This window comes from Oryctolagus cuniculus, chromosome 19, assembly GCF_051225735.1.
Source record: "Oryctolagus cuniculus isolate XC-2025 breed Fujian yellow rabbit chromosome 19, ASM5122573v1, whole genome shotgun sequence".
NCBI classification, from domain to species: Eukaryota; Metazoa; Chordata; class Mammalia; order Lagomorpha; family Leporidae; genus Oryctolagus; species Oryctolagus cuniculus.
Window position 1 is genome coordinate 51,823,408 of NC_142885.1, and position 25,034 is coordinate 51,848,441.

General features: G+C 48.0%; 1 protein-coding gene and 1 long non-coding RNA gene across 2 annotated transcripts in view; one reads left to right on the forward strand and one right to left on the reverse strand.

Moving 5' to 3' along the window:
* LCMT1 (leucine carboxyl methyltransferase 1) overlaps positions 1-14,273 on the reverse strand; it is a 57,104-nt gene extending 42,831 nt beyond the window's left edge. The window contains exon 1 of the mRNA XM_089321707.1: positions 13,922-14,273. Within this exon, the coding sequence (XP_089177833.1) occupies positions 13,922-14,031 (110 nt within the window). The 5' untranslated portion in view covers positions 14,032-14,273. The remainder of the gene's footprint in view (positions 1-13,921) is intronic.
* Positions 14,274-14,363: 90 nt separating this feature from the next.
* Positions 14,364-17,314, forward strand: LOC138847033 (uncharacterized). Its single transcript, XR_011384645.2, has 2 exons — positions 14,364-14,903; positions 15,731-17,314. It is a non-coding gene; the product is annotated as an uncharacterized LOC138847033 (long non-coding RNA).
* Positions 17,315-25,034: the final 7,720 nt, after the last annotated feature.

Genomic DNA, 25,034 nt, shown 5'->3' on the forward strand with positions numbered 1-25,034 from the left:
GGTATGGGGTATTGGAATCCGGCACTATTAACATGGGGCACTTCATTCCACTGCTTTCCAAGCCTACCTACCCTCCTGCATTTATACGCCACCCCACACAATTGTTCTTTCTCCCATAACACTTTAGTTGCTCAAATGGCATGCCTGTGTATGTATGGGGACAAACACACATTTTGACAATGGCAAGAATCAACGGACTATTCCTCACAATAAAATGTCCAATTTGGGATTTTTAACTGCCCACCACCTGTGGTCTTGAAGATGATACACTACTTTCAACTCTAATTTTTTTTTGATGTTCTCTTACATGTTTTGGTTTCATTTTTAGTTTCTGTTTCCTGGTGGTTTTATTCTTGGCTTATAAATGGAAAACAGAAGGCAAAGTCTTAAGGACAATACACTCTGTACCTAAACAACACTGGGGTTTGTTTCGCTTCCCACAAGACCCGTGGCTTTTCTAGGTAGATCTGCCAGACCCTAAGTTCTGAATCACCTAAAACCCTGGGGATCAGTAACTAGAAAGACTCCCAAGCTACAATTCCCTCCCAAAAGAGACGCCTGGCACTGCCTTTCAGCTTTAGCAAACATCTGACTACTTTACAAGGAGTCATCTCTACTGCCCCTGAGTATCAGCTGCAGCACAAATGAAGGGGTGGGCGTTGGGACCAGCAGTTAAGACACCGCGTGCACATCAGAGCCTGGGTCAGACGGCAGCTCAGGCTCCTGACTGCAGCTCCTTACAGTGTAGACCTTGGGAGGCAGCAGTGAAGGCTCAAGCAGCTGGTTCCTCCCACATGGGAGGCTCGGATGAACTTCCTGGCTCTGGCCGGGCTCAGCCCTAGCCATTGCGGCCACTTGGGAAGCGAACTGGAGTATAGAAGATCTCCCTGTGTCTCTCCCTCTCTCTCTGTAACTCCGATTCTCAAATAAAATAATAATTTTTAAAAAACTCTTTCCCACCACTGAATTGACTTAACCACTTTCAGCAAAAACTGTTAAAATATATCTAGGCTTATTTCTAAACTCTCTATTCCCTTTCATTCATCTATCTGTATGCCAAGACCACACTATGTAACTGTACAATCAGACATAAAATTAAGTAGCATAAAAAATTAAGCACTGGTAAGCTCTCCAATCTTGTTCTTCTCAAGTTTTTACTTTTTTTGCTTTCTAGACTTTTTTTTTTTTTTGACACATTGAGTTAGACAGTGAGAGAGAGACAGAGAGACAGGTCTTCCTTTTTCCGTTGGTTCACCCCCAAGTGGTCCCTATGGCCGGAGCACTGCGGCTGGCACGCAGTGCTGATCCGAAGCCAGGAGTCAGGTGCTTCCTCCTGCTCGCCCATGTGGGTGCAGGGCTCCAAGGACATGGGCCATCCTCCACTGCACTCCCGGGCCACAGCAGAGAGCTGGACTGGAAGAAGAGCAACCGGGACAGAATCCGGCGCCCCGACCGGGACTAGAACTCAGGATGCCAGCGCAGCAGGCAGAGGATTAGCCTAGTGAGCCCCGGCACTGGCCTTCAAAGATCTGTTTGTTTCTTTGTTTGAAAGGTAGAGTGTCAAAGAGAGAGGGAAACAGACGTCTCACCTACTGGTTCACTCCCCAAGTAGCCGCAACAGCAAAGACTGTATTTGAAAGACAGAGTTCCAGAGAGGCAGTGGTAGAGAGAGCATAGCTGACACACAGAGTCTGCTATACTACTCCCGCCCCATGGTTTCAGATCGGCCGTCAGGACAAAATCAGGAGCCAGGAACTCCATCCAGGTCTCCCACAAGGGTGGCAGAGGCCCAAGTAAATGGGCCATCCTCTTCTGCCGCCCCACACATTAGCAAGAAGGTGCATAGGAAGCAGAGTAGCCAGTGCTCACACCGGTACTCTACCACAGGGTACCAGCGTTGCAAACAACAGACTTAACTTGCTGTGCTGTAACACTAGCTGCTAATAATTTGTTTTTGATGCATTGGTAAATGATAGTCTAAAACATTATTTTCATACACAAACACACATTTATTTTTCAACATTTTTTGCTAATAAAGAGTCCTATCCAGAATACTTTAATGAAAATCAACCATCAGCTGGCGCCACAGCTCACTAGGCTAATCCTCCACTTGCAGCACGAGCACCCCGGGTTCTAGTCCTGGTTGGGGCGCCGGATTCTGTCCCGGTTGCCCCTCTTCCAGTCCAGCTCTCTGCTGTGGCCTGGGAAGGCAGTGGAGGATGGCCCAAGTGTTTGGGCCCTGCACCTGCATGGGAGAGCAGGAGGAAGCACCTGGCTCTTGGCTTTGGATCAGCACAGCGCCCCAGCCGTAGTGGCCATTTGGGGGGGTGAACCAACGGAAGAAAGACCTTTCTCGCTGTCTCTCTCTCTCTCTCTCTCTCTCACTGTCTAATTTTTCCTGTCAAAGAATAAAAAAAAAAAAAAGAAAGAAAGAAAATCAACCATCAAAACTACCAGAAAGAAGGGCCAAAAGACTTGAACAGACAGCCCACAGAAGCTGTAGGAATGCCAAGAAGTACAGGAAAAGGCGCCTGTCACCACTGATTAGTCACAAGAGAAATGATATCTAAAACCATAATGAGATGCTACTCCACACCTGCTAACAGTAGCAAATGTGAGGAAGGACAGGTGCCGGTGGGAGTGTAAACTGACAGACCACACTTTGGAAAAGCTTGGCAGCTAGCTTAACGTCCGCTCTATGACTTAGGAATTCCACTCCTAGACAAGGAGAAGCCAAGAGAGATCAAAGACATAATGAGAATGTTCATCACAGTCAGTTTACCATGGCCAATGCTGGACACAATCCAAATGTCCATCAACAGGTGAACAGATGAACAAAGTATGGGACACCCATGCACCATTAAAAAGGAGAACCCAGGGCTGGCGTTGTGGCAGTTCAAGCCCGGCTGCATCACTTCTGATCCAGCTCCCTGGTGATGGCCTGGGAAAGCTGTAGAGGATGGTTCAAGCACTTGGGCCACTGCCACCCATGCGGGAAACCCGAAGGACTTCCTGGATCCTGCGTTTGGCCTGGTCCAGCCCCAGCTGTTGCTGCCATTTGGGGAATGAATCAGTGGACAGAAGATCAGTGGCGGGGCCTGTGCCATGGCATAGCAGGTTAAGCCACCACCTGCGACATCAGCATCTCAAATAGGCCCTGGTTCGTGTCCTGGCTGCTTCACTTCTGATCTAGCTCCCTGCTACTGACCTGGAACAATCAGTGGACGATGGCCCAAGTGCTTGGCCCCCTGCCACCTTGTGGGAGACCTCAATGATGCTCCTGGCTCAGACGTGGCCATTGGACTGAACCAGTGGATGGAAGGGCCTCTCTGTCTCTCCCTCTCTCTCTATAACTCCACTTTTCAAATAAATAAATCTTGAAAAAAAAAATTGGTCTTTCTAACTGCCTTTCAAATAAATGAATCAAAAAACAAAACTAAACTAAAACCCCACTGCTTACCCTGACAGTTTCTCTCCTGACCAAAGTCTCACCAGGCTCCTCCAGGCCCTCTTCTTGACCAGGTCTCAACCCTGGCCTCTGAAGACTGACCAAACATTAACAATTTCTAACAGCTCAAGGCCACATCCCTAGAGTGACTCCTTTCAAGCACCTGCCTGAGAAAACTGCCAATCTGCTGTTCCTTCCAGTTAGCACTCTGTCTCCTGGCCTCTAAGGGAGGGCGCAAGCTAACTTTGACAACTGCCCATTAGCAACCCCAGAGGGGTTTCCCATGGGCCAACCCTCCCTTCCCTCTCTTTCTAACATTTCACTTTCCTGGCTCTTCTAGGCTCTTCCTCTGCCCTCTACCATCTTCCCCAACCCCCAACTCAACTCCCTACTTCCTCACTGTCCCTTTAATGTGCCTATACAAATCAAAGTTGAGTTCAGTTCATACTGGATTGAACGTGACTTAAAATCTGTCCTTAACCACTTCAGTATCTGGGTTTGTTTACCTCTCTCTCTAAGAAGGAAGTTGGATCTCTGCAGTATAAAAGTATGAAACAAGACCCCTATCTTACATACTATATAAAAATCAACTCACAATGGATCAAGGATCTAAACCCAAAACCTGAAGCCATCAAACTGCTAGAGGAAAACAGGGGAAATACAGCAAGACATTGGCATAAGGCAAGGACTTCTTGGATATGACCCCAGAAATACACGCAGTAAAAGCTAAAATGGATGGATGGAATTACATCAAGCTAAGAAGCTGCTACACCCATAAAACCATAAAAATAGTGAAAGAATGGGCCGGCGCTGTGGCGTAGTGGGTTAAGCCACCGCCTAGAGTGCTGGCATCCCAGTTCAGGTCCCAGCTGCTCCGTTTCCGATCCAGCTCTCTGCTGTGGCCTGGAAAAGCAGTAGAAGATGGCCCAAATCCTGGGGCCCCTGCAACCCCTTTGGGAGACCTGGAAGAAGCTCCTGGCTCCCAGCGCAGCTCTGACCACTGTGGCCAATTGGAGACGGAACCAGTAGATGGAAGACTTTCTCTCCTTCTCTCTCTGTGTAACTCTCACTTTCAAATTAATAAATAAATCTTAAAAAAAAATAGTGAAAGAAAACATTATAATGATGGGGTATGGTCTTTCTAAGCATTACCCACAACCTATAAAAGTAAAGATTGTTAAGAGTTTCCACCATGATTTACAACTTCTGTACTGTGAAATGCTCCATGCAAATTGAACTGAAAGGTCTGCACTAGCACAGAAGAAAACATCGCAACAAAGACAGAGGCAAAAGATCACTATCTCCAACATCGTGAGTTCTTGCAACTCAATAATAAAGATACAAATAACCCATTAGGAAACTATAGGGAGAGATGACTCATACAAAAACCAATGTTGTGGAGCAGAAAAGGGGTGGGTGGGCTGCTGTTTGGAATGCCCACAACCCAAATCAGAGTGCTGGTTTGAATCCCAGCACCTTCCCTTCCAGCTTCCTGCTAATGCATCCTGGGAAGGCTGCAGATTCTGGCTCAAGTGCTTGGGCCTCTGCTACCCACACTGGAGGCCGGAAGGAGTTCAGGGCACCTGGCTTCAACCTGGCCCAGCCCCGCTGCTGCAGGCAGTGGAGGAGTGAAACAGCAGAGGGAAGATCTCTCTCTGTGTCTCCATCTTCTAGCTAAATGAAAATAAACTTTAAAAAGAAAGGATGAGGCAGTTTTGTATGTGAAATGACATGGACAGTATATTCACACTATTTTTGGCACTAAAAATCTCAGCTTTTCAGAATAAAGAAAGAAGTGACATTAATATTCTAAATCGAAGACCATTATCTTTGGTAAATATTTTCCAAAATTTTATCTGTTCCTAGAAACAAAAAACTCCATGACTTATTTTACTTTCTCAAAGGGCAAGTTTTATAGCTAATCGGTCTTCAACAGAGTGTTCTAGTTTGAACACTTCTCTGGGACACAATGTAGTATCTGCCTTGAAAAGATTTCAGATCAAAATCTCAAGCTCCCTTGCTGGGGCAGAACTCTGCAGATCAGTCAGCGTGCTGGAAAGACCAGGGCGTAACCTCTCAGGAAAAAGCCTGCTTGGCAGAGAGGTGGGTGACCCTTGACGTGCTTCCATTGGTGGGGGTGGGGGTGGGAGTGGGGGCCAGAGAGAAATCAGTATAAGTTCTTTAATTTTCACAACAAGATTTCCACCTCATAAGCCTTGGTCTGCTTTCTAAAACACACAGATCACTCAACACCAGGAAACCAGAATGTGAAGGCTCCACGAGGAAACACAGCCTTGAACATCTGCCTCAGTTCCTAAGCACCTGGGTGTCTGACAAGCATTTACTGAGTGCCCTCAATGCACACGGCACAAAGGCAGACACGGTCCCGGCTCTGCGTTGAGTTCACTCCAGTGAGACGCAGGTACTGAATTCCTGAATTACAGCTGGACTGCTGACCACAAAGATGCACAGGGGTCATGAGAACACTTGTCTGGGGCAGTCCGAGAGCCCTCAGGAGCACCACCTGAGCCACGCGGGTGACTCCTTAGTCTCACCCTGCATCCTAGTTGGCAGCACATCCTATCAACTCTATTTTGTATTATTTATTATATACTTATTTATTAGAAAGCCAGGGCAAGGGAGAGACAGAAGAGACAAAGATCTTCCATCCACTAGTTCACTCCCCAGATGGCTGAAATAGCCAGGTCAAAGTTGGGAGCCAAGAACTCCATCCTGTCTCCCACATGGGAGGCAGGGGCCCAGGTATCTGGACCATCTTGCACTGCTTTCCCCAAGTGCATCTGTAGGAAGCTGGATCAGAAGTGGAGCAGCTAGGATTTGAACCAGGGCTCAGATATGGGATGCTGGCGTACCCAAGTCACAGCTCAACCCACCACATCACAACACCTGCCCCGTACTGGCTCTACCTTCAAAACACACCCAGATCTGGCAAGTTCTCTGCACTTTCCCAGCTACCATTTTGACCCAAACACCAGCATTTCTTACTTGGGATGTTCCCAGAGTGGCTAACTAATCCATCTCCCTGCCACCATCCCTGCCCCCACTCCCCACTCCCACCCCCTTTCTATTCTCCACAGAGAAGCTGCAGGGATGCTGCTAAAACCCACGGCAGGTCATCTCATTCTTCAGCTCAAAGTTCCTCAATGGCTCCCATCTTACCAAGAAGAGGATCTCACAGGAGCCTACAACTTCTGTCCCACCTGACCCCTAGGCTCCCATCTCCCCACTTCCTCTCTCCCTCTCCCTCCTACAACTCCTGGCACAGTTCAAGGCCTCAGGGCCTTTCCGCTCATTCCTGTTCCCTCAGGAGCATGCTGTTCAGTCTCCATGTGTCTGCAATGCTCTAGAGATTCCTGAGTTGCTGATCTCCAGCTTCATTCCATGGTGGTCCGAGAAGATGCAGAGCAGGATGTCGATTTTTTTTCAATTTGCTGAGACTTGCTTCCTGGCCTAGTACGTGGTCAATCCTAGAGAAAGTTCCATGTACTGCTGAGAAGAATGTGTATTCTGCAACTGTAGGATTAGAAGTTCTGTAGATATCTGTTAGGTCCATTTGGTCAACAGGGTCGATTAAATCTGCTGTTTCCTTGTTGATTTTCTGTCTGGTTGATCTGTCCATTGCTGAAAGTGGAGTATGGAAGTACACAATACTATTGTATTGGAGTCTTAAGTCTCCCTTTAAGTCCCTTAACATACCTTTTAAATAGCCAGGTGCCCTGTAATTAGGTGCATACACGTTTATAATACTTACATCTTCCTGTTGAACTGATTCCTTAATCATTATATAGTGCCCTTCTTTGTCTCTTTTAACAGTTTTTGGGTTAAAGTCTACTTTGTCTGATATTAGGATGCCTACACCAGCTCTTCTTTGGTGTCTGTTGGTGTGGAGTATCTTTTTCCAATCTTTAACTTTCAGTCTGCATGCACGTTTGTTGGAAAGATGTGTTTCTTGTAAGTAGCAAATAGATGGGTTTTGTTTTTCAATCCATTCAGCCAGTCTGTGCCTTTTAACTGGAGAGTTGAGACCATTTACATTCAACATGACTATTGCTAAGTAGTGACTTTGCCCTGCCATTTTTTCAAAGATATTCCTAATTTATACTTTGAACTTCCTTTGATCTTTTACTGAGATTTTCTTCCTTTACCTTCTTTCATACTGATGACCGTGTTTCTGTGTTTCTGTGTGTAACGCATCTTTTGCAGGGCTGGATGAGCGGTGACAAATTCCTTCAATTTCTGTTTCTTGTGAAAGGTCTTTATATCACCTCCATTCACAAGTGAGAGCTTTGCAGGGTATAATACTCTGGGATGACAGTTTTTTTCTCTTAGGACTTGGGCTATATCTCACCATTCTCTCCTAGCCTGCAGGGTTTCTGATGAGAAGTCTGCAGAGAGTCTAATTGGCGATCCTCTGAAAGTAATCTGGCGTTTCTCTCTTGCACATTTCAGAATCTTCTCTTTATGTTTCACTGTGGTGAATTTGATTACAATGTGTCATGGTCATGTCTATTGGAAGTTCTGTGTGCTTCCTGTACTTGGACCTCTCTTTCTCCAAACCCAAGAAGTTTTCTGCTGGTATTTCACTAAAATGCCTTCTAATCCTTTCTCTCTCTCCACACCTTCAGGAACTCCTAGAACCCAAATATTGGAGGTTTTCATAGTATCCTGTAGATTCCCAGCAGTGTTTTTAGATTTCTAATTTCTTCTTCTTGTCTTTGGTTTGACTGTATACTTTCCTTGCTCTGTCTTTGAAGTCCAATATTCTCTCTTCTGCCGCACTGATTCTGTTTTTAAGGTTCTCCATTGCATTTGTATTCTATCGAATTCTTCATTTCATTTTGATTTCTCTTCAATATCTCAATTTCATGTTCTATTGAATTCTTCATTTCATTTTGATTCCTCCTGAAGATTTCAATTTCAGGGGAGAGATTTTCTTTCATGTCCTGCATGGATTTCAGTAGTTTGTATGTTTGCTTTTGGTTACTTCTATGTAATCTTATCATCAATTTTTTGAGTTCCATTTCTTGCATTTCTTCTATCTGATCATCTTCATAATCTTGTACTGAAGTATCGTGTTCTTTAGGGAGCATCATGTAGTCTTCCTTATTTTTTTTTTAAATATTTATTTCTTTATTTGAAAGTCAGAGTTACACAGAGAGAGGAGAAGGAGAGAGAGAGAGAGAGAGACAGAGAGAGAGAGTTCTTCCATCCGATGGTTCACTCCCCAATTGGTTGCAACGGTTGGAAATGCGCCGATCCAAAGCCAGGATCCAGGAGCTTCCTCCAGGTCTCCCATGCGGGTGCAGGGACCCATGGACTTAGGCCATCTTCCACTGCTTTCCCAGGCCATAGCAGAGAGCTGGATTGGAAGAGGAGAAGCTGGGTCGTGAACCGGTCTTCCTTATTCTTGTTTCTAGGATTGTTGCATTTGTTATTTGGCATTTGTGGAGATACTTGTTGGTTTCTTTTTTTTTTTTTTTTTTCCTGTTGTGGTGGCTTTTACCGTTGTACTATGACTCTGTAGATAAGTGGACTGTCTGCTTTCAGTGAATCTCTAGAGGCTTGTAGAAAACTGTTCAGTTTTCCAGGGCGTGCCTAATGTAACACACCCAACTTTGGTGTGGTGAATCTTCTCTCTTTTTCTTTAATCAGAAGGGATGTGTATTCTGTTCAGCTGAGCTCTTCTCGATGGAGACCAGTGCCTGAGCACTAGCCCCAGTGGGTATAATATTCAATGCTCTGTCCCAAAGACCACACAAAGGATCTATGCAGACCTCAGTGTAAGTTCAGATTTTCCAGCAATGTCTCTCACCAGGTAACCAGGACTACCCCAGCTTGTGGCGTCTCCCACTGAGACTGCTCTAAGTCTCAGCCACACAGTGAGTTCCCACACACCCTCAGTTGTTTTTTTGTTTTGTTTGTTGTTGTTGTTTTAGAGACCTGGTTCAGAAGCTTCACACAGTCAAAGCCCCTGGCCCCCCCACCCCGAGTCAGGAGTCTGCTCAGCTGATTGCTGGGTGCAGACACAAGCTGGTGCAGCTGTTACGCATGTCCAAAACGGTGCCAGCTCTATCAGCTTGTATGCCTCTGTAAGGTGATCGGGGAGAGAGAGAAGTGTCCATACCGTCCCTTTCTTTTTTTTTCCCCTCCTCTAGTTAGCCTGGTGCACTTTCCTCCATGGGGCTTCAAGCCTCGTTCCCTCTAGGCTCTTCCTGCTGCTCCACATAAGTCCACCATGTCCCTCTAGAGTTTCCCTCTAGAGTGTCCCAGTACAGTTTCCTCTGCTGTTTTTTCCATAACTCTTCCCTGAGACTACACTCTCTCCAATAATTTAAAACTATCTTCTCCTGGAAGAGCAGAAAGCTCCCTCCCTACTCTGCCATCTTGAAACCTAAGGGCCCAAGTTCCAGGTTTCTTTTTAAGTTGATCATTGTGTATGGCCCCTGAACGATGTTATAAATACCCAGATAGCCCTTGGCAGAAAAAAGGTTTCCCACCCCTGTCCTAGATAAGTCTTTCCTCTGCACTGACCTTCTCACCCAGGCTTTCCCTGGCCAACCCCTCTCAAAATACAATCCTTTCCAACCGGACAGCTCATTCCTGATCCCAGCATCCAGGACAGCACCTCCATAGTTAAGCAAGCACTCGATAAGGACAGCTGAAGAATGCACTCCTCTGAGAGCTGATGGAGAACTAACTAGGAAAGAAGGAGGAGGAGATGAGCCAGGCCGAGGGAGGAGAGCGCTCAGAGACCCTGGAGAAGGACTGAGCAGGGGAAGGGACATGGCAGCACTGCCAAGGGGAGCGCTGGATGACGCACTGTAACGTCTCAGCTCAACCGACAGGTAACAGTGGGAGGGCAAAGCCTGAAGGTCAGAGAGAACCCTGGAGCTCCGAGGAAGCAATGGGCATGGCTGAGGAACTGATCAAACTCCCTGGACAGAGGAGAGCAGGGTGAGAGAGCGTGGCACTGTGCACCTGGAAGCTGGTGCAGGACCAGGACGGGAGTGAGGGCGTCGGGGTGGGAAGCTGTGACAGAGAAGGATGAGGAGAGGGTACATGCAAGAAAAAGCACATCCACCTGCAGGCCGGGGACTGCCCATGGACACAGAGGACACCTGGATGATATCGACAGTTGAGGCAGAGAGGCCGACAGTGGGCCAGGTACCAGAGCCCACTGGGTGAAAAACCAGGAGAGGGTGCACAAGGCAATGAGGGGGAGTGGAAGCTATGGGAGGGAGAGAGGGAGGAAGAGGGTGGCTGGGAGATGGTGCCTGGGGAGAGGTGAGCAGACAGAGGCGGCTGTTGACTCCAGAGTGGTGATTTCAGGACACAGTGAGGGCCTGGTGGGTGGGCTGGGTCACGGTAAACAAGAGTGGATGGAAAACTGACTCAAGGCCATCACAAGAGGGGCAGAACAGAGAGACCAGACTGGGCTGTCTCTGTCCTTCTTGGGCGGCCTCAGTCCTTCTTGGGTGGCTGTAACAAAATACCTGCAGCTGGACACTTCATAAGGAAGAGACTCCTTGGCTCACGATTCTGGTGGCTGGAAGGTCCATGCAGTGTGGCGCGGGGTATGGGGAGGGCCCCTGGCTGTGTCACAATGCAGAGCATTGCATGCTGAGGCAGAGAGGAGCTGAGATTTTAAAAAACATCCTAAATTTTAAAGAAAAAAAAAAGTATGGGGGGCTGGCACTGTGGCGTAGTGAGTAAAGCCGCCACCTGCAGAGCCCACATCCCATATGTGTACCAGTTCAAGTCAGAGCTGCTCCACTTCTGATCCAGCTCCCTGCTATGGCCTGGGAAAGCAGTGGAAAATGGCCCAAGTCCTTTGGCTCCTGCAGCAATGTCAGAGACCCGGAAGAAGCTCCTGGCTCCTGGCTTAGGATCAGCACAGCTCCAGCTGCCGCAGCCATTTGGGGAGTGAACCGGCAGAAGGAAGACCTCTCTCTCTCTCTGCCTCTGTGTAACTCTGCCTTTCAAATAATAAAGTAAATAAATCTTAAAAAAAAAAGGCAACAAAGTCAAGGAAAGGCATGCTCCAGTTAGACTATGTCTCTAGACTTTTTTATATTTCTCTGAATCATTGTATAACTCTTACTTTAAGTCAGCAAGTTGGCAAAAACTATTACCAACAAATATTCAATAAACCTGACCCTAATTGCTACAGGAAAGGATTTTATCTCTAATACTTTTTTTTAACTTTTATTTAATGAATATAGATTTCCAAAGTATAGCTTATGGATTACATTGGCTTCCCCCCCACAATGACTTCCCTCCCACCCACAACCCTACCCTTTCCCACTCTCTCCCCTTCCATTCATATCAAGATTCATTTTCAATTTTCTATATATATAGATCAGTTTAGTATACATTAAGTAAAGATTTCAACAATTTGCACCCACATAGACACACAAAGTGAAAACTACTGTTTGAGTACTCGTTATAGCATTAAATCACAATGTTCAGCACATTAAGGACAGAGATCCTACATGAGGAGTAAGTGCACAGTGACTCCTGTTGTTGACTTTACAAATTGACACTCCTGTTTATGGCATCAGTAATCTCCCTAGGCTCTAGTCATGAGTTGCCAAGGCTATGGAAGCCTTTTGAGTTCACTGACTCTTATCTTATTTAGACAAGGTCATAGTCAAAGTGGAAGTTCTCTCCTCCCTTCAGAGAAAGGTACCTGTGGGGAGCAACTCGGACTAGACTAAGTTACTGGAATTAAGACTTATTCTATGCATCTGCGCTCCCACAATATGGCGCTGGGAGAGGAGTAAACAACTTCTACACAGCTGCCTCTCTTTGGAGGAGAGCAGCGTGCTCGGCGTGTGGGTAGCAGAGTTGGGATTGGTGGAAGAGGACTATAAAGGAGGAGAGAGACAACATGCACCAGGAACATCTGAAGGAACATCTAAGAGGAACATCTGAGGGAACACCTGAGCAGCCCCCGAGAGAGCCGGCCGGCGGTGTGCCGCTCCCCCGCGGAAGTGGGGAAAGTGGCAGGGGGAGCCGCCCTTCCACGGAGGTGGAAGGGTCGGCAGCCAACCCGGGAAGAACCAGCAGCAAACCCGGGAAGGGCCGAGCAGACAAAAGAACAACGCAGGGTCCTGTGTCGTTCCTCCACGAATGGGGGAGCGACAGGTACCTCCTTCTTTGAAGACCTGTTCTTTCCACTGGGATCTCAGTCACAGTATCTCTAATACTTTTGATGCTACTTTAGATACTCTTAGCAAACAGCAGTCAATACAAGAAAAATTATTTCTAATTGAACAGTGCTGTAAATGTGGTCAACAACAAGTGAAAATGAAGATAAAGCCAAGAGTTACCTATTTAAACTCACACATTTCACCATCACTGCCTCCCACCTTACACACATAAATGTACTCATCAATGTATTTAACCACCATCACTAACACCTGCCATGTCCACGCCCTGCTCGAGTATCCTAACATTGAGCATCATTTAATCTCCACCACCTCCTACGAAGTTTGTTCTCAAACCCATTCTACAGATCAGGAAACTGAGGCCCAGTTTTCTGGGTTTAGTACCCACAAAGTGACAGAGTTCAGTCTGACAGAGTCTGGCTCCTGAGTCCATGTTCCCCATCACCATGCGTGGTCTCCAGGAACTACAGAAAGATCAAGGCTTGCTTCTCCCTCCTCATCCGGCTTTCTGTTCCTTTACCACGAACTGATAACTCCTCCCTAGCTCTACCTGAGCACCCTCCTACCTACCCCCTCTTCATGCCTTTTGTGCCCAGCTGAAGTATCACTGTCTCAGGTCCTAACTCTAATAGCAGCCATGTGTTGCCAGGGCTCCAGGCGAAACTGTAAGTACGCCTTTCACGGCTAATGATTTGTTTCCTGGCTGTGTTTCCCAACTAGGATGTGAATTCCAGGATGTCGACACGGGCTTGCTGCCCCATCAGCGAATCCCCACCGAACCAGGCCCAAGGCAGGGCCCCCATGCAGCGGCCTCTCCCTGACACTCCCAGGATGTGCACGAATGAAACCCGCTCCAGACAACGCCCCGTCCCCAACACCCACGACCACACTCCTAACTGCGGAGCCCTGGGTACCGGCTCTGCGGAAACACACAGGAACAGGTGGCCGGGACAGGTCGCCCCCTCTCACTGGAGTGACAGTGGGGATTCTAGCAGCCCCCAGGGGAGCGTGCCTGCACCCCTTCCCATAACTCATCAAGGCCGCCCTCATACGCTTCGGGACTGGGTGTCCCAGCACTGCTCTGGCGCCAACAACACCAAGACCACGGCCGCCTCCTTCCCGGCTAACCCTGCTCGCTGCATTTCACCCACGAGGGGACAATCGCTCCACACGGGTGCGACGCGGCTTCGGGCGCCCCGGCGCAGCCCTCAGACACGGGCCCGCCTCCCTCCGGGCCCCGGGCGCCCGCGTGCCGACCCCTAATCCCGCGCCCAGCACACACCTCTTGCACATAGAAGCATCCTCGCAGGTGCCCCGCACGCCCTCGTCGTCCGTGTCGCAGCTCGTGGAGGCGGAAACGTTGAAGGACGGCTCCCTCAGGCTACCGGCCATGGGCTTGCAGCTTCCGGGGAGCCGTGCCCACCGGGGACATGAAAGCAATGCGGACAAACGGCGGGGAGAGGAACGAGCCGCCGGGAGAACCCACGAGAGGGGCTGGGTTCCACTCGGCTCAGCTGGCGCGGCTCAATGACGCCGCCCACGACGGCTGCCCAGCAACCTCCTTGCTCATTGGCGCCTCTGCCAATGAGGGTGATGCTCATTGGGCAATCTCCCCGCCCCTTCACCCGGCGATAGCGCTCATTGGAGAACTCTTTAGCTCCACCCACACCACCCGTACGTTGGCCGAGGCACAACCTATACTGCGGAAGAGAGTACCGCAGTGCCTTCTGGGAAATGGAGTCCTCGATGCTTGGTACGACCCTGTTTCCTTGGAGCCGGTCACAAAATTTTATAACCATAATTAACTCAGGGTGGAAGAGCTATCAGGATGCTCAGCAAGGGGCGAAGGGCGGAGAATCCAGGCAGAAGAAACGAATGGGAGGTAACCCTCGGGACTCAGTGTCGTTCAACAATCCAACAGGTTTGAGTGAAGATGTTGTGAAGGAAATATTGCGGGAAAACGCACACAAAGGAGAACTCTGGGGCCTGGAGAAGGAACGAATGGGAGCTGCCAGCTGCAAGCGTCAGCCGCTGCATTTCAGGGAGGGGAAGGAAGTAGAATAACATTTTAGTAAAGTTCAAGCAAAACTTGTTTAGAGAAACGTAAGTGGTAAAATGCTCTATACAGAAGGAAAGAAACAGGGAAAAAGGGATCAGGATACTGGTGACCTCTAGGGAGTAGAGACGTAGGCGTCAGGACGGCAGGGAAGATACTAGGACAGAAGGAGATGGGGACATACACACCTCTTCAGTTTCTCAAGTTGGTAAGGGTGCATGTGTGTTTCTTATATTATTGTGCATATTCAGAATGTCCATTACCTATATTTTGTGCTTAAAACATTTTCTTGGCCAGCGCCGCGGCTCACTAGGCTAATCCTCCGCCTTGCTGCGCCGGCACACCAAGTTCTAGTCCAGGTCAGGGTGCCGGATTCTGTCCCGGTTGCCCCTCTTCCAGGCCAGCTCTCTGCTGTGGCCCGGGAGTGCAGTGGAGGATGGCCCAAGTGCTTGGGCCCTGCACCCCATGGGAGACCAGGAGAAGTACCTGGCTCCTGCCTTCGGATCAGCGCGGTGCGCCGGCCGCGGCGGCCATTGGAGGGTGAACCAACGGCAAAGGAAGACCTTTCTTTCTGTCTCTCTCTCTCACTGTCCACTCTGCCTGTAAAAAAAGAAAAAACGAAAGAAAAACAAAAAACCTTTTCTTGTTGTTAAACATTCCTTTTTTAAAATATTATTTATTTGAAAAGTAGAGTTACAGACATGAGAGGGAGAGAGAGAGGTCTTCCATCTTCTGGGTCACTCCTCAGTTGGCCGCAACAGCTGGAGCTGAGCCCATCCGAAAACAGGAATCAGGAGCTTCCTCCAGGTCTCCCATGCAGGTACAAGCACCCAAGGACTTAGGCCTTCTTCTATTGCTTTTCCAGGCCACAGCAGAGAGCTGGATCGGAAGTGGAGCAGCCGGGACTCGAACTGGCACCCATATGGGATGCCAACGCTGCAGGCGAAGGATTAACCTACTGCGCCACAGCGCCTGCCACTTAAAACATTTTCTAAGTGAAAAAGTGTATCTATGTATTCCATTTTTATCTGACAGGTGTTGGGAGCTGTGAATGGATATACTCGAACTTGAAGAACCCTGAATTACACCCATTAGAAAGAAAATAAAAGGAAAATAAATGGCAACAGAAACTCAGACACTCAGCTTGGGGTGAGATGGGACATCTCATGCTTGCTTAGTCTTCAGTGGAGGCCAAGAACTCACTGATGCCCAAGGGAGAAATGACAGTGCAGAGTGCCTGAGGTGGGGACTCCTGCCAGGCAGTTGGTGATGGTCTGAAACACACCACTTTCGTGGGATGGCCCTCTACCAAGAGTGTAATGCAAAACCAGCGACCCCAGCCTGGCCGTGCACACAGTCCGTGGTCAGTGGTTAACCAGCGGCAACGGCAGCCGCCTCTGCCTTTTGTGTCTACAAAGTCTGCGTGCAACAGCTCCTCCTGTTCCTACAACTGCACAGTGCCGCATCCTTCTCCTCTGACCGTGTGTGTGTGTGTGTGTGTGTGTGTGTGTGTAATAGCTGCTGTGGATCATATCTGTGCAGTGCCAAGTGTTGTGTAGTCAGTCTAGGGTGAGAATCCCTCCCTCCCTCATCAGCAGATTGAGGAATCAGTAAAACTACTGAAATCACAGACACGATAGCCCATCCTCGACTGTGGATGCACCTGCTCAGCTTTCACTAACTGCTGGTTTCCTAAGGCGGCAGTGAGCGTCTGGGATTTAACTGCCTGGTGCAGACCAGCTTGCACTTCAGCTAGTGAGTGAGTGTGGACATCTTGTGCACCCTAAGAAAGGCTGGCTGGCTGACTGTTCCCCGAGGTGAGGTACCATCAGCCGTGCCCGTATCTGCCAGTTGGTCTCTGAGGCTGTCACTTGGGAGCAGTGACAACATAACATCCTAGCTGGTAGGTTCTTGAAGTCCACTCACTGGAGGTCAGTACAGAGCCCTTTGCTCACTGTACGTAGCCACCGGCCATCACTAGCAGTGTGGGACCCTCATCCTGACACTATTTGGGAGAATGTTCTCAGGACTTAGGCCTGGAGACCACCCTTAGTTTGTGGAAAGGAATGAGCCCACTACCTCGGGAAAGTTTCAAAACAGCTTCCTGGTTGCTGCCTAGAAATACTGTGTTCAGGCAGGAATAGTGTTTCCTGGGCTGATGCTTCCCTTGCTGCTGTCCTGAGCTCTCCTGATTGGAAGTGCACCTCCATGGCATTCCGGGGATGGCTTTAGTCCAGAAGTGATGATTAACAAAACAAAGATGTAGGAGGAAGGGCATTTGGTACTCAACTGCTTTCCCACTTGGAAACCCCTAAGCACCAATGGGCTTTTCTTGGCTCTACAGCTTACTGTCCTAGCACGCAAAGGCTGATCTTGTGATCAAGGTATTTGAGGGCCTCACCTGGCCATAGACAAGATGAATTTTCTGGGTATAGATCCCCACACTGGGATGAGTGGCTAGCATTTCCAGGAGGAAGGGGTAGGCCACCTACAGGGTCAACCCCTGGACTCCTTTCCCCATAACCACCCGGAAATCTGTATCTCGTGTCATCTTGTGGAGACCCATACAAACATGTGACTTTATGACTCCAGAAATAAAAATTATTATTTGCACTTTAATTTATTCAACCCATCTTTTCACAATTACTGCTTTTTGCTTGTTGTTGTATAGGAATTATGATGCTGCTTTTAAAAATCCTGTATACCTATTTTTATTTGAAAGGCAGACAGACAGAGGTCTAACAGCCACTGGTTCACTCCACACATACCTGCCACATTCAAGGCCAAATGCAAGAGTCAGCAACTCCATCTGGGTATCCCACGTGGGTGGCATGGACTCAAGCACTTGGGCTGATACCTGCTGCCTCCCTGGGTGTAAGTTAGCAGGAAGATGGATCAGGAGCAAAGCACTAGGGACTGAAACCAAGCACTCTGATAATGGCAGGTAGGCATCCCAACCAGTGTCCTAACCATGTCCCCATACACCTGCCCCGGGCATACACCTGCCCCGGGTCTTCTGACATCAGCATTTCCGGTTGGGCTCTTTGAGATCCTCTAATGAACTCTTGCTCATCTTGGAGAGACAAGAGTTAACTAGGCTTATCTGGGTTGTATGGAAGGTACTATTGGGCTGTGAAATGATGTTAGACTTTTTTTTTAATTTTTAAAATTTTATTTATTTTCATTTTATTTGAAACGTGGAGAGATACAGATCTTCTATCCACTGATTTTCTCCCCAAATGTCTCCAATAGGAAGACTAGGCCAGGCCAAAGCCAGAAGCCTGAAACTCCATCTGATTCTCCCAGGTAAGTAGCAAGGACCCAAGTACTTGTGCCATCATTGGCTGCTTTCCAGGGTGTGCATCAGCAAGAAGCTGGATCAGAAGCAGAGGAGGGAGGCCAGCACTGTGGCTCACTTGGTAAATCCTCTGCCTCCAGCGCCAGCATCCCATATGGGTGCCGGGTTCTAGTCCTGGATGCCACTCTTCCAACCCAGCTCTCTGCTGTGGCCTGGGAAAGCAGTGGAGGATGGCCCTAGTCTTTGGGCCCCTGCACCTGCATGGGAGACCAGGAGGAGGCACCTGGCTCCTGGCTTTGGATCGGTGCAGCTCCAGCCGTTGCAGCCATTTAGAGAGTGAACCAACGGAAGGAAGACCTTTCTCTCTGTCTCTCCCTCTCTCTGTCTGTAACTCTACCTCTCAAATAAATAAATAAATAAATAAAATCTTTAAAAATTAAAAAAAAAGAAGCGGAGGCAGTGGGACTCAAACCAGGTACTCTTATAAGGCTTGTGGGCACCCTAAGTGGAGACTTGAGCTGCTGCACCAAACACACACCCCTGATGCTAAACTTCAGTTGTATATGACGTTTACAGAGATCTGGGGTTCTGTAAACGTATCTGGGGTGATAGCATTGATACCTTAGTGTAAGAGAGAGCCTTCCTCCTCCCTAAGGCCAGGAGGGCTGAAAGAATTGTTTGTGAACACTGCGGCTGGCACTGTGGCAGACTTGGTAAAGCTGCCACCTGCAATGCTGAGATCCCATGTGAATCCCTGCTGCTCCACTTCCAATCCAGCTCTCTGCTAGGGCCAGAGAAAGCAGTACAAGATGGCCCAAGTAGTTGGGCCCCTGTACCCACCAGAAGAAGCTCCTGGCTCCTAGGTTCAGAGCGGTGCAGTTCTGGCCATTGTGCCCATCTGGGGAGTGAACCAGCAGATGGAAGACCTCTGCCTCTGCCTCTCTGTAACTCTGCCTTTCAATCAAATACATAAATAAATCTTAAAAAAGAAGAGGAAACCTTACTGTGCTTTCTAAAAATGCTATTACAAGGAAAGTAACTAAATATCCTTGTGGATTGCTGAACTGTTACACAAATCTTAATTATGATTAAGTGTTTTTTAAAGATGTATTATATTTTGCATTTGAATGGCAGAAGGAGAGAGAGAGAGGGGCAAAGAAAGATCTTCCATCTGCTGGTTTACTGCCCAAATGACAGCCAAAGCCAGGAGACAAGGAACACCATCCTGGCTTCCCTGATGGGTGGCAGGGGCCCAAGCACTTGGACCATCTCCCACTATCTTCCCAGGTGCATTAGCAGGGAGCTGGATTAGAAGCTGAGCAGCCAGGATTCAAACCTGTACTCTGATATAGTTTATAGGTGGCAACTTAACCCACTGTGTTACAGTGCTGGCCCCGGTTTTAAGTCTTTTGCCACCAACAGTTCGAGGTCTTCTCTGGAAACATTTAGAATCAGAAAAAAACTCAGCAAATGTTTGTAATTGATTAATTAAGACAATAATTACACAATACTCAATGAACTAATGAAATATATGGGGTTCTAGCTCTTATTTAAGTCAATATTGGTTTTATACCTAAATGTTTTGCCTTCTAGGCTTAAGGGAATTTTTTTCTTGAGATTTCTAGGGTTTACAACACTTTAGTAAAGTGTGTTTTTAAAAACACAGATGGGGGCAAGCATTGTAGCGTAGTGGGTAAGCTGCTATCTGCAACAGCGGCATCCCAAAGGGTACCAATTTGAGTCCTGGCTGCTCTACTTCCAATCCAGCTCTCTGCTAATGCACCAGGGAGAGCAGCACATGATGACCCAAGTGCTTGGGCTCCAGAGCCCAAGTGAGAGACCCAGAAGTTGTTCCTGGCTCCCGGCTTCTGTCTGGCCCAGCCCTGGCCATTGTGACCATTTGGGGAGTAAACCAGCAGATAGAAAATCCATGTCTCTCTTTGTCCCCACCTTTCTGTCTCTGTAACTGTGCCTTTCAAATAAAACTTAAAAAAAAAAAAGATAAACATGTGTACCTTTCCTTCCTACTGAATACCTTCAAAGTTCAAAAACTGTTTATTATCATCTTTTTTCTGTGTGCAAAGTGATTATTTGCATAAATTCATTAAGAACATGTTCTCTTCATGATAGAATACAATTTGAACCATTTGGCATATCTAAAAATATCCTCAGGGAGCCAGTACTGTGGCACAGCAGATTAGGACACTGACTACAATGCCGCTGGCATCCCATAATGGATGGAGTGCCAGTTGGAGTCCTGGCTGCTTCACTTCCAATCTAGCTCCCTGCTGATGCACCTGGGGAAAGCAGCAGATGACCAGAGCACTTGGCCCCCTGCCACCCACATGGGTGACCCAGATAGAGTTTCAGGCTCCTGGTTTCAAGTTGGCCTGGCCCCAGCAGCCATTTGGGGAGTGAATCAGTGGATAGAAGAGATATCTCTCTCTCTCCCTCTCAGTCTGTAACTGACTTTCAAATTTATAATATTTATGTATATATATATATATACATATATATATACACAGAATGCCAGACTTCAAGGACTCCAAGCCTTACAGTGAGTAAACAAACTGTAACTTGTTAGCAGATCGTCAAACTTCAAAAGATGAGGTACTATACTTTTTTAAAAAAAATTGAAGTCTGACATAGTTTTCCTGAAAGTTCTCTGAGATCACTACATAGTAAATCAACTTTTCTTGTACTAATGCAAACAGTCAAGTATAATGTACCTGCTGTTAGACTGTAATTCTTTTTATTGCCTTTAAGAGGCACACTTGATTTTTTATGTTCTTGTTGGATTTGTTTTGGGTTTTCCTTTCTAGATTTTATGCCTGCTGCCTGTCAGAATTCTATAGACGTACAACTCCTAGCAAGACAATGCTGGGCCAGCATTGAGACGGTGACTCTCACCCACAGAACCGATGTGGTTTTACTAGGTAGCTAGTTTAGGTCCAAGGGAGCTGGAAGTCTCTGGAAAGCTGTCCCTTTACCCATCAATCAAGGTGTTCTCTTTCACCGGCGCCACGGCTCACTAGGCTAATCCTCCGCCTTGTGGCGCCGGCACACTGGGTTCTAGTCCCGGTCCGGGCACCGGATTCTGTCCCGGTTGCCCCTCTTCCAGGCCAGCTCTCTGCTGTGGCCCGGGAGTGCAGTAGAGGATGGCCCAAGTCCTTGGGCCCTGCACCCCATGGGAGACCAGGAGAAGCACCTGGCTCCTGCCATCGGATCAGCGCGGTGCACTGGCCGCTGCGCGCCAGCCGCGGCGGCCATTGGAGGGTGAACCAACGGCAAAGGGAAGACCTTTCTCTCTCTCTCACTGTCCACTCTGCCTGTCAAAAAAAAAAAAAAAAAAAAAAAAAAAAAAAGGTGTTCTCTTTCCCAGGATGTACCTGTTTCATCCAGGCCCTAGAAGGGGAGACACCATGAAAATCTGGATGTTAAGCCCCATGTGAATTTATGGAAGTATCATAAAGTCCCCAGGTAGCTCCCTGCATACAGAGACACACCTCCTACCTCATAAGAGCCAGCATCAGAGGTGAGCACTCTCTGTCATCATGGACCATGGCTGAAGGTGATATTCAGGCTTTCTACACCTCTCCCTGTGGGTAGCTCTCTGGCCCACACATAATGGCTATTTCTCAGTGTGGGGCAACCCAGACTTGCATGTGAATCTATGTTTTCTCTCTTACTGTTAAATAAATCCTGTTTCTATTTGTGTACCTTACAGATGTCTACACTTATAAAGCTTCTATTTGGGGCTGGTGATGTAGTGTAGTGGGTAAAGCTGCCACCTGCAGTGCCGGCATCAATATGGGCATCAGGTCAAGTCCCGGCCACTCCACTTCCCATCCAGCTCTCTGCCATGGCCTGGGAAAGCAGTAGAAGATGGCCCAAGTACTTGGGACCCTGCAGCCACATAGGAGACCTGGAAGAAGCTCCTGGCTCCTGGCTTCAGATCAGGACAGTTCTGGCCGTTGTGGCCATCTGGAGAGTGAACCATCCGATGGAAGACCTCTCTCTCTCTCTCTCTGTACTTCTGCCTCTCTGTAACTCTACCTTTCAAATAAATAAATACAATTTTTTTAAAAAAAGGTTATCTTTGTGTGAACCAGGAACTTGAAAAAGATTAGAATATACCCATATCAACAACAGAATGAAAAAAAAAATTTAATGATGGATTCCAAGTAAAGTTAGTTTAAGAACGCATCCTCTTAAAACCCCTTGGTTGCTCAAATGCTGCTGAAAGGTTTGTTGACAAGACTCTTGGTTGTCAGTCACTTCCCATCCCTCCAGAATATAGGACCAGATCAGACTAGCAATCTGGGTAGATCCAACCAGAATGAAGGCCAAACAAAACCGAGCTACGGGATGATTAAGCAGCGATGTTTTAGAAAAATGATGACATGGGAGAATATAAAAGTAAAAGATGGGGCTGTCGTTGCGGCGTAGAAGGTTAAGCCACTGTCTGCAATGCCAGCATCCCATAAGGTTGCCAGTTCGTCTCAGCTGCTCCACTTCAGAGCCAGCTCCCTGCTAATGGGCCTTGGAAAGTTACAGGAGATGGCCCAAGTGCTTAGACCCCTGCATACACATAGGAGACCTGGATAAAGCTCCTGGCTTCAGCTTGGAACAGCCCTGGGCTCTCATGATCATTTGGGGAGCAAACCAGTGGATTGAAAAATCTCTAACAAGCCTTTAAAATAAATATTTATTTATTTGAAAGAGTTACACACAGAGAGAAGGAAAGCCAGAGAGAAGGAGAGCCAGAGAGAGCCAGAGAGAGAGAGAGAGAGAGAGGTCTTCCATCTGCTGGTTCACTCCCCAACTGGCCACAATGGCCAGAGCTGTGCTGATCTGAAGCCAGGAGCCAGGAGCTTCTTCCAGGTCTCCCACGTGGGTGCAGGGGCCCAAGGACTTGGCCATCCTCCACTGCTTTCCCAGGCCATAGCAGAGAGCTGGATGGGAAGTGGAGCAGCTGGGACTTGAAATGGCCCCCGTGTGGGATGTTGGCACTGCAGATGGTGGCCTTATCTGCTATGCCACAGTGCCAGCCCCCTATAATAAATCTGAAAAAATAAAAGTCAAATTGGAGTCACTGGTGTAAACCCTAAAGTAGAATACATAAAGCTGAGAGGTTATGAAGGGCTCTTATGCATGACTGCCTGATAGTAACTATCACAAAAAGACTGCCAGAGTTAGAGGGCCATCATTTCAAGAGAGATGCCAACTAGATATGATGCTTGGTGTTCTCGAACCGTATGTGAAAACCTATATGCAGCACCCACACTGGTGTTGCCAGACCTGAGAAGGCACTTTAACCTCTTTGTATACATGAGGCAAGTATTAGGACTAACAGCATAGACTCAGAAATCTTGGGAAAATTAAACACCCTGACGCCAGGGCTATGGCTTAGCAGGTAACACCGCCGCCTGCAGTGCTGGCACCCAATTTGGGCACCGGTTTGCGTCCTGGCTGCTCCACTTCCGATCCTGCTCTCTGCTAAGCTATGGCCTGGGGAAGAAGAAGATGGCCCAAGTCCTTGGGCCACTTGCACCCGAGTGGGTGACTCAAAGGAAGCTCCTGGCTCCTGGCTTCAGATCAGCGCAGCTGCAGCCATTTCAGCCATCTGGATGGAAGATCTCTCTTTCTCTCTCTCTGCCTCTTCTGCCTCTCTGTAACTCTTTCAAATAAATAAGTAAATCTAAAGAAAAAAATTAAACACCCCATGGCGTACTTTTCAAAGAATTTGGGCATTGTCGCAGAAGGCTGGCCAGCTTGGTTAAGAACAATAGCGGAGTGACTTACTGCAGGAGGCAGAGTAGTTAACTCTTGGATGGGCCACCTCACTGTGTCCCGCCACTTCTAGATCATCAGGAGGTTCCTGGTTCACTTGCAGTCACTTGGGGAAATTAGACTGGAGGAGAGGAATCTGTAAGCAGTGAAGTCCCTGTTCATTGTCTTTGATGCACTCTTTATCAGGCCCCAGTATCTCCCTTGCCTTGCAGTTCCGTTGTAAAGAGTAACTCATTAAATTAAGGGAGGGACACAAGGGTAAAGGCAGAGCCAAAGTCTTTTGAGTCACAAGGACTCACATTGCTCTACAGCTAACATCTCATTGCTCAAAGTAATACCAATCCGCCCTCAGACCCAGACAGACCAGAGCCCACTCCTGCCATTCCAAAAGAAACCCACTGAACAATCAAGGCAGGCCACGTGCACTGTGCACCAACCAGGGGTCCACACATGAGCTGCTCATGGACTGCAGCCCACACTTTAAACACTAAGATTTAAGTCCTTTCCTTGGGGAGCCTGGGGATTGAGTCAGAGCTGTCTCATTCCTTGCTCTGCAGGTTGCACATAAATCGCTATTACAAAAGATATTTATTTGAAAGGCTGAGTCGCAGAGAGAGAAATGGAAGGAAAGACAGATCTTCCATCTGCTGGTTCACTCCTCAAATGGCAGCAACAGCCAAGGCTGGGCCAGGCCAAAGCCAGGAGCCAGGAACTTTACCTGGGTCTCCCACGTGGATGGTGAGTGCCTAAGCACTTGGACCACCTTCTGCTGCTTTCCCAGATGAATCAGCAGGGAGCTGGTTTGGAAGAGTAGCTGGGGCTAGAACCAGCACCCACATGGGATGCTGGCATTGCAGGCAGCTGAACCCGCTGAACCACAAGTGCTAGCCCCAGCAATCCTAACTTCTTCCATCCCCTCTCCCTCGCCTACCCTCACCCTCAGGCTGAAATTTGCTGTGTGTCCTGTGAGTGGACCATCTGGGAGGTTCTACAGAAATTCCTCCAAACACTTTTGCAGAGTTTTAAAACTTTATTGAAAATTTGTCACACATTCTGGTGTTCGGTTTAATATTTCCCCCATCTCTCGAAAGCTAGTGGTACTTCCTGTTGGATCTCGCTGTGTGGGTTCTCTGGTTTGCTGCGTGCAAATCTTCTTCTGCAGACAGTTCTGAGGAAGTGTTAAACCTTCCTTCTCATTCAGCCGTACAACACACTGGTTCTCTTGTTCTTTCGCGACGGAGAGCTGTC